This window comes from Pyrgilauda ruficollis, unplaced genomic scaffold (genome assembly GCF_017590135.1).
Source record: "Pyrgilauda ruficollis isolate IOZ18807 unplaced genomic scaffold, ASM1759013v1 scaffold33, whole genome shotgun sequence".
Lineage (NCBI taxonomy): Eukaryota > Metazoa > Chordata > Aves > Passeriformes > Passeridae > Pyrgilauda > Pyrgilauda ruficollis.
This window is the reverse complement of record NW_024524711.1, coordinates 6,011,123-6,020,250: the sequence shown is the minus strand read 5'-3', so window position 1 is coordinate 6,020,250 and position 9,128 is coordinate 6,011,123. Positions and strand designations below refer to the sequence as shown.

Genomic DNA, 9,128 nt, shown 5'->3' with positions numbered 1-9,128 from the left:
GCCTCCTGTAAGAAAATGCTGCAGAGGAGCACCATGTTCTTCAGCCATCCTTCACTCTCTCTGTTAATCATAATTATTATTATTAACATGCTCTGTTAATCTTAACAGGTATGGCCTGCCGTTCTCCTCACCAAGTTTTCTTGGTCTCTGAACCTGAAAACTGCCATCCTTCCTGACATGAGGATCAACCAACACACAGATCTGCTTTGGGAAAACTGTTAAGGCTCCTTCCATCTAATCTCCCACTTCTCTGCCAAACTGCAGATGCCTGCGCTAGGATCTGTCTGGCTTACATTGCTGCCCACCTCCAGAAGGCAAAGTTAATGCCCCTGGAACACCAATTCCACCACCTCTACATGGTATTTTTTTAGATTAATACAACTGCAGTTAGACATGAAGGGTTCATGCAGCTGGATTTGTCCATAGCACATGTGAAATCAAAAATGCTCTACCCATTACCTACTCTAAAAGTCATCTGTCTTAAAATGGTAATGAGCACTTAAAAAACTCTGATCAATATGTTACTAGAGACTCCTAAGAAATAGAAAAATAATATCTACAGTATGCCCTTCCCCCACCTAGGGATATTTCCAATATTTCTTGACATATTTATTAAAAGCTGCATTTTTGGCAGATGCCCTAGTGTTGTACATATATTGTGGTAAACACGGAGTTACTTAAAAATTTATTTTAATTATAAGACAAATCAACAATGGCAATACTATACTAGCAGAATGACTTCAAACTCCAAATTAGGAAATGATGACCACTTCTAAAGACTGGATATTAGTAGAGCAGATGACTCAGCAAAGAAGTGATTTTGGTAAAATATAGGAAGGAAAACGGGATGTTATGTCTTGTATTTCTCTTTTCAGCCATTTGGTTCCTACCTCATTTCTGAACTAAAACCCAAGACAAATTGAAAAGGCTGGGCTGCAGAAAGACAAACCTACTGATCTCTTGGTCTCTTTCCAAATGTCTCTTTTTGTCCAGAGCAGAGCCCCTGCTCCCGAGTGACAACATGACATTCATGATGGTCTCTGGAAAAGGAGACCATTACCTAACCCTTGTCCCACCAGTGAAAACACCATAGTACCTTCCATTCAAGGTGTCTTTCCAGCTCCCCTCCCATCTTCAGCTCTCTGTACTTATGCATCTCATGTTTCCAAATATGTGAGGTCTTGGTTTGTTTATCCTTTGAGGTCACTTTAGTGAAGCCACTCACACACAGAGTTTTGTACTTCTGACCAGGCCCCCACAGCAAAACAGGTGAAATGACTTGCAAATACAGATATCAGTAATTTATCAATGTTTTCTTTCCCTCTGCATGTCTCTGTTCCACCTCTGGAATGCAAGTAATTCTGAGGGAAAATGAACTGAGAACCCTGTTTTCCCACAGACTTATAGTGAGGCTGATAATGAGCTGTAATTGAAACTTTTCTCATTACCAAGACATTTATATGGTCTCTCAACCATGTGAATCACTGTTTAATAAGAGGCAAGTTCATGTTACAGCCTTTGGGACATTTACAGGATCTCTCAGCCCTATCCAGCTGCCTGTTTTCATGAAATAGCTTAATTATATTTGAGATAGATTTGGGTGAAACTGCCCAACAGCTTCAAAAGTTATTGGAGAAGTAAAGGAGACACAGCCAAGCATGATCGCATAAAGGCCTGTTTCCATAGAAACCAAGAGAAAAAACAGCAGTACAATTTGGAAAATTTCATTGCAGAGTCACTTTAATTGAAATTTTAAAAATATCTGACCATCTTTAAATCACATGCCATAACACAAAGTACATTTCTCCTGCCTTATCCCATTCAAGACCCTGTGCACAGACCCCTGCCGTCATGTATCCCGCTCTCCTACATCCCGCAGGCACATGAACTGCGCTTCTTCAAGTCAGGATGTTGTTCTGAGTGTATTCTGTCGGATGGAAACTATTTTTTTAGTCAAGGCAAGTTTCCTAGAAAGACATGCCTATTGCTACACTCCATTGCTCTCACACATGTGAGGCATATGACAGAAGTAAGCAAAGGGAGAGCCCACAGGAGGAGGGAGCCACAGTATCATCTGCTGAACAATGTATCCACTGCTGGGGCTCTAGGGAAGGTCTGCAGGTTGGAGTGCCGCATTTTGGCCACTAAGGACAAGCAGCAGAAGGCAATCGGTGGGAAGGTGGTGAACACTTGCCGGGTGACAGTCAGTAAATTTCATGGGAAGAACTGCCACCCGTCTTTTTGTCATACCCTCTTCAGGTGTAGCACCCACCTGAGCCTTCAGCTCTGGCCAGAGCATCCAGCGTGAACAATAATACCCACGTGCAGCTCAATAAACTGAGGTCTTCGCGTGGAGTGAAACCACTCTGCAAACGCCCGTGACACGGAGACCCTCGAAGTAAACAGGTTGGTTTTGCAGCCACAGCCCGAAGCCCAGCTGCCTTTGGTCCTTCCCGGCCGCGAGCAGAGCTCCTGGACCGCAGGACCCTTCTCCGCTCCGGCTCGGGCAGCTCGCCCAGCGAAGTGACGCCCCGTACGGTTCGAGGCGCTGCCGGTCCCCTCGCGGCTGCAGCGCGGGGCGGCACCGGGCACTGTCCGGCCGGGGCAGGCGGTGCTGGGCGGGCGCCATCGCTCCCCCGAGCGCCCCCTCCCGGCCGGGGCGGCGCTGGGGCCGGGCGGGGGTCGCCGCTCTCCCTCCCGCCCGCCGAGCGCCCTCGCCCCCCCGCCCGGGCCGTTCTCCGCCTTCTGCCGGCCGTGCCAGGCAGCCTCTCTCTCGGCCTTCACTACCGGGTCAGGCGAGGCGGGAGCGGCGAAACAGCGCCCGCCTCGCTCCGGCACCGACACCGACACCCCTCCTCCTCCTCCCCGCGCCGCGGCCGTCCCCTCCCTCCCGCTGCCTCCCTCCCTCCTCCCTCCTCCCTCCTGCCAGTTTCTCTACAACTAGTGCATCCACGCGCAGGCAGGGTCCGGCCGCCGCGGCTGCCATGGATATCAGCTAAAGCCGGGAGGAGCGGGCACAGAGGCGCTCCCCGACCCAGCTCGCAGCCCGCGGGGCCGCCGGCCGGCACAGCCGCGGCCGCTGCCGCCCGCCCCGAGCCTGCCCGGAGGAGCGCGGCTGCCCCGGGGAGTGGGGGCAGAGAGGGAGGGGGGGAAGAAGAGCACAAGACTGCAGGGAGGGAGTCGGGCAGAGCATCCCCACGGCAATGTCCAAGGGCTTGAAGAAAAAAAGCCACTGGACGAGCAGAGTCCACGAGATCGTGATCGTGAGGAACCCGGAGGGACAGCTGGGCTTCGAGCTGAAGGGGGGCGCCGAGAATGGGCAGTTCCCCTACCTGGGGGAAGTGAAGCCCGGCAAGGTGGCCTATGAGGGCGGCAGCAAGTTGGTGCCGGAGGAGCTGCTGCTGGAGGTGAACGAGACCCCCGTGGCCGGGCTCACCATCAGGGATGTGCTGGCCGTGATCAAGCACTGCAAGGACCCCATCCGCCTCAAGTGCGTCAAGCAAGGTAAGGCAGGCATGGGCCCCCCTCTCTGCCCACCCCCTGGGGGCCGGGGCAGGTTTGGGGGAGCGGAGGGGGAGCAACTTTGTTGCTGCAGTTTGACTTTCCCCCTCCCCGCCGGAGCCGCCCCCTCCCCGGCGGCGGGGGGAGGATGCGAGCGGCGCTGCGCGGTACCCGCAGCCGGGCGAATTAAATGTGCGTCAGTGACAGAGCTTCGCCATGCCGGGGGGGGCCGGGCGGGGGGCGGCGGCAGCACCCCCTGCAGCCCCGGTCTCACGGGGACGGGTCCCCCCCGACCCGACCCGACCCGACCCACCGGCCCCGGTGCCCGCCGCCCCTCCGGTTGTTGCTGCCGCTGTCGCTGCCGGGGGGCCGGAGCGGCGGCCGGGGCCGGCTGCGGAGCGGGGCTTGCCCTTGGCTTCGCCTCCCTCCGGGCGCCTTGGCGTGGGGACAGGGGCTGCCGCCGCTCGCCGGGTCCCTGGTGGCGCCCAGGGTGGCTTTAGCATCTCTTAAGTGTCATTAGCGGAAAAGTCATTCATTTGATCCCTGCTGAAAACGATCGCTAATCCCAGGGAACGGGGAGCTCGGAGCAAATGAAAGGACAGGCAGAAAGAAACTTTTGGGAGAGAACGGTATACTCTTGCCTCGCCTCTGGTTCGCTTATTTATTTTGAAGTACTGTAATAGGTTAATGCGTTTCCAGGAAAGTCAATAGAGAAGAGACGCCACAGATGCTGTTTACATGTTTGTTTCTGTCCTCTTTAAACTATGCTGAGTTGAGTTCTCTGCAGCTGAACGCTTGCGAGGACGTTTCTGCTACCCCAGCAGCATTTCTGGAGCACGGGAGCTGCTCTGGGAGCCGAGTCTGTAGGTGCTCCTTGGCTATGGGTGGTGCAGGGCTGTAGGCGTATCGCCGAAGTACGCATTCCAGCCGGGCAGTGAGCCCAGCCATTGAAAACTTGGGAATTTCTGCGGTGGGAAGTTTTTAGATACCATGCATCAGAGGCGCTTGTGCTCTGCAACTCTAGCCGTCAGCCTGTGCTCAGAGGACACAGAGGAGAATCTCTCTGACACTGGGTATAATTTGGCAATTTTACTTCCTCTTTGTAATTGACAGTTTATTGTTTAAAAGTATAATTTGCGATACTTCTGAATGCTTGAAGAATATGCTGATTATTAGTTTATCCAGACATGACAGAACCGGTAGAAAGAATCTGATTTCCACTCAGGCCTTCAGAATGTACTTTATTGTATATCCAGTAATCTCCATGAGGTCAAGCCTCTATATACAGATATGATCTGGGACTTTTTTATTTGTCCTTTTAAGTAAGTTGTGCAATATGCTGTAGATCATATCTTGACAGCTGGGCTATACAGGGAGACACAACAGTTCATGTGATAAGTGAAGATTAAAAATAAGTATAATGGATTCTGTCTTGCCAGTGTAGTGTCATCTTTGGGCACCTGAACTCCAGGAAAGCTGCTCTGTACTGTCCTCTTTTTATTAATAATTTTAGTGTGGTTGGTCTTACTGTGACGGGATTGAAAGAGAAGCAGCATTTGAAGTGTCAAGAATATAAGGGTAGATTGTCTGTAAACCAATTTTAATTTTTTTTTCAGAAATCCTATAGATTCTTTACAATAAGGCAAATATAAGGTTACTTTGAGTTGCTATGTGAAACATATGTCCTATCTCTTCACTGTTTTCATAACATTTCTCTTTAAGTCAAAGCAACCATGGTGATTCATTAATGTGTGCACCCTTAATAAATTACCTGTCATACATAAATTAGGGACACTAGTCAGGCTTTTAGTCTGGGAATTACTGCAATCTTCTGCATGAGACATAAGGGATAAATTCTGAATTCTACCTAATTCTATGTATCTGTACCTGTATCTCTACATATCTGAGAAGTTTCAGTTCAGTATATTAACTCACTACAGTTTTAATGCAAGTTCTCAAAGCACTGGCCACATGTCTGTGTGTTTGGAAATGACAGCTCAGCATAGATTCTTGGACTGAGAAAGACTTCCTGGCTGGAATGATCTTTCATGTGCTCCAGCATCCTTTACGCCAAAGAGAGAGGCCTTCTGGATCCAACTTCCTATTTGAAAAAAAAAAGAAAGTCAGTGGTTTGTGCACTTTACTACCTGACTCCTCCTCCGAGTGTAAGGCAGTGCATCCCTGCGCCCCTGCGTGCCAGAGCACAGGCAGCCACGTTACAGCAATATTACTATTCCCTGACAGTGCTTTGCAGCAGTGTGTAGGAGAGAAAAGGCTGAGCAATAAAATCTTTATATGTTTTTGTAACTTTTTCACTCCTTTTAATTATGAAGCACCTTTAGGGTGCTGGAACAAGGTTAATGACTCCATTATCATTGTTTCCACATAATTTATCAATGCTATCTCTGTCAATTAGAATAGCATGACCTTGAATGCACCATGTGACTGTAGCTGCTTCTTCAGTGCTGCCTAGGAATGAAGTCAGAGAGAGAAATGTGGAGGTAGGACGCGACTATTTATAATGTGATCTTTAAGAGACTGTGAGTATTTCTCTTGTTTGAAAGTTTTGACAATTCAGCAGTGAAAATCTACTTGTAGATGAAATCAGGGAAGGGCTAATTCAAGAATTAGCTGTTTTAAAGCATAGAAAATGTACTTTCTTGATTTTTTCTTATGTTTGATTAAACACTCTCCTCTCTGAAATAATTAAATATTTCATAATTTTTTTACATTACTAGATGAAATACTACTTTTGAAAAGTTGGATGGAATATTTCTATTTTGTGTTAGCTAAACATCTTGAGTTATAAAAACCCCAAACATATTATGTAGGAGTTGTTGCATATTATGAGGAGGAGTAAACTTCATGAGAAACTGATTTGCAGTTCCATGATATAAATCAACATGAATTCTTCTAGGTATGACACCTGATAAATAAATGGGGTTTTAATGGAGGACATTGTGCCTGGGTTTGCATGAGGAGAAAAGACTGTAAGAATCATTGTCATTATTATTATTATTATTTAGTCTTAATTGTAAGAGTTCACAAAGAAATATTCCATGGAGACTATTTCCTCTTTGGGTTTTTTTTTTTTTTTTTCTTGCGAGCCACTTGTGCTACTGTTGGCAGAATCACAGAGAATCTCTGGAAACACATGGGATGAAATCTTGGCCCAGATGAATTCTAAAGCAAAGCTGTCCTTGACATCAGATGAAGAAGGCAGGGTTTCCTCTGCAAAACCCCATGCTTTTTTGAATATATATCCTTCCAATGAGAGAATTGTATACAACAGTTACATTAGTTGGGCGTATTGCAAATGTGCATTTTGACTTTCTGCTCCTTTGGGTGAGACGAAGAACCTTTTACTGTTTCTTAAAGAAATACTTCTGAATTTCAGATGTGTTTGTTTTCACATGCAGAACAGTTTGGATTAGGTGCTGTCTTCTTCCCACACATGTACAGATGCGTAGTTGTAAAAGTAGCAGTGTGTTAAGGGAAGGCATCTTAATTTGGATAAGTAATCACATGGGGAAGAGTCATACAGGGAGCAATGTTGCCTCCAGTTCCACTGTCTGTTCACTGCTGTCTCAGATCCATGGTAATTCCCAGCAGTGGCTGACACAGGTCTGTGCTGTGCACACTCACTCCTTGGAGGGCTGCATGAACAGCCCACTTGGCTGTACTGCATAAACCGGATCTTTATTCTTTTAAATAGAGTTATAAACTTCCACAGGTGCCCTTAGCAGAATCCCAGTGAACAGTCTGAAAACATGGATTTCAGATCTCAGGAGCATTGCAACAGATTTTGTCCTGGAGCTCCTGCCTGATGCATCTTTTTCTCGTGGAAAGTGGTTTGGATGTATTAAGTAACCAGGTGATCTGACCAACTGAGCAATTTAATTTATTTTTAGAAGTATTTAGTGGTATGGCTGTTTGAAATATGAATAAAACAGACACTTTCTATGGATACTTTCTAATAGCTCTTATCTGACTCTAAGTAGTCAGACTGTAAGTGTCAACCCCTTTAGCTCCTTATGCAAAAAAGGCATTTAGTACACATAAATGTAAGGAACAACTAAAGTTTAATTTTTTCAATCCAATCATTTGCTTAATAGTAAGCATATGCTAGAATGTTTTGCTGACTATAGATGTACTTGGGCATATTTTCAAGTGCTTTCCCAGTCAGGAAAAGGTTTGGACCCTCATTAGAATGGACACAAGAGCAGCCAAGTTTGGGCAGACTGCATCCTCTACATCCTGTTCCTGGTGGCTGTGACTGTGGTTGCTGAGTAAAGACTAAAAGGACACAGGATGGTACTGTCCCAACACCCACTGATTTGTGGCTAAGGAGTTTAGCAGCCTTGTAGTGTTTTTTTCTTAATGGGTTCATCCATAAACTTTGCAATTAAAACCTGGCTTGACTTTAAAATTTTTTTAAAGTCTGTGGCAGGCCTTTTGCCAGAGAAATGCAGGAATGTCATAATCTTCCAAAGTTTTGGCTGCATGTGTAAACATGTTAGCTAGTTAAAACATTAGTATTTTACTACTGACTTTTTCATACATGTATTCCTATGTATAGTTATGGCTTTTAAAATTTTTTTCTGGTTATTTAAGGTCATAAATAATTATCTTCCACATTCATTAAAACACTCTGTCCATATAGGTAATCTTTTGGTGATCTTCTATTCCTGGATATATACTATGTACTATATACTATACTCCAAGTTGGGAATGTTGGATATAGTTATCTTCACAAGAACAGTATTTTGAAACAGAAAGCTGCATGATTTTCCAGAATAAAAAAAATCACAACGGTCTTTCAAAAAACCAGACCCAAAGAACCCTGAAAACCTACATGGCTTTTTTTCTATGACTTTTGCATAGACAATATTTGAAAATAAACGTACTCCTTTTTCCTAATTTGTGCTCCTTAGGATTTTATTAAGTCCTGAAATTAAATTCAGAGTTATTTTTTTATCATTACTTTATGTTATTCTTATGCTTGTCCATCTTAATTTAAAGACCATTGAAGCTGGCTTCTGACTCATGTAGCTTGTGATTTATTCTTCAGCTCCTCCAGAGAGCTTGTGATGTTTCATGTCAGGGACTCTGTGTTCACTGGCAGTAGAATTATAATCATCAGTCTTTTTCCTTCCCTGAGAATTACAAATGTGCCATTAAAGGACGGGGCCATGACTTTGTTAGTGCATCATTTCCTTGAAGAAATTAAATAATTGAGAGTGCTCTGCTTAGTTCTGTTTAGTCACATAAGGTAAAGTTAATTTTACAGTAGGACTTGTACATCTGTTGATACTGTTGACATCAAAGGAAAGTACTGGTGTGAGGGGGTAGAATTGTGTCTGACTTCCTTTATGCATCCTATATCCTCACCTGCATTAATTCACCATTTCATGAAAGATGGATTCTGAGCTTTTGCTTTCAGTGTTCTTGATCTTCTCCTTGCTCTTTATAGATGAGGAGCTCCTTTCATGACATGAAAGATTCTATAAATTATTCATCTACATATTTTGTATACAAGAAGTGGTGTATACATGGAAAAAGTTCTCTTTCAAAAGGGACTTGTGGAAGGAGGTGGTCACAACTGTGATTTAGAAAGGGTGATGGAA

At 45.4% G+C, this 9,128-nt stretch overlaps 1 protein-coding gene across 1 annotated transcript in view; it reads left to right on the top strand.

Annotated features, from left to right (window-relative positions):
* The first annotated feature begins 2,931 nt into the window (after positions 1 to 2,931).
* The window catches only part of MAGI2 (membrane associated guanylate kinase, WW and PDZ domain containing 2), a 705,159-nt gene continuing 698,962 nt past the window's right edge, over positions 2,932 to 9,128 (top strand). The window contains exon 1 of the mRNA XM_041474679.1: positions 2,932 to 3,504. Coding sequence (XP_041330613.1) covers positions 3,204 to 3,504 — 301 coding nt within the window. The 5' untranslated portion in view covers positions 2,932 to 3,203. The remainder of the gene's footprint in view (positions 3,505 to 9,128) is intronic.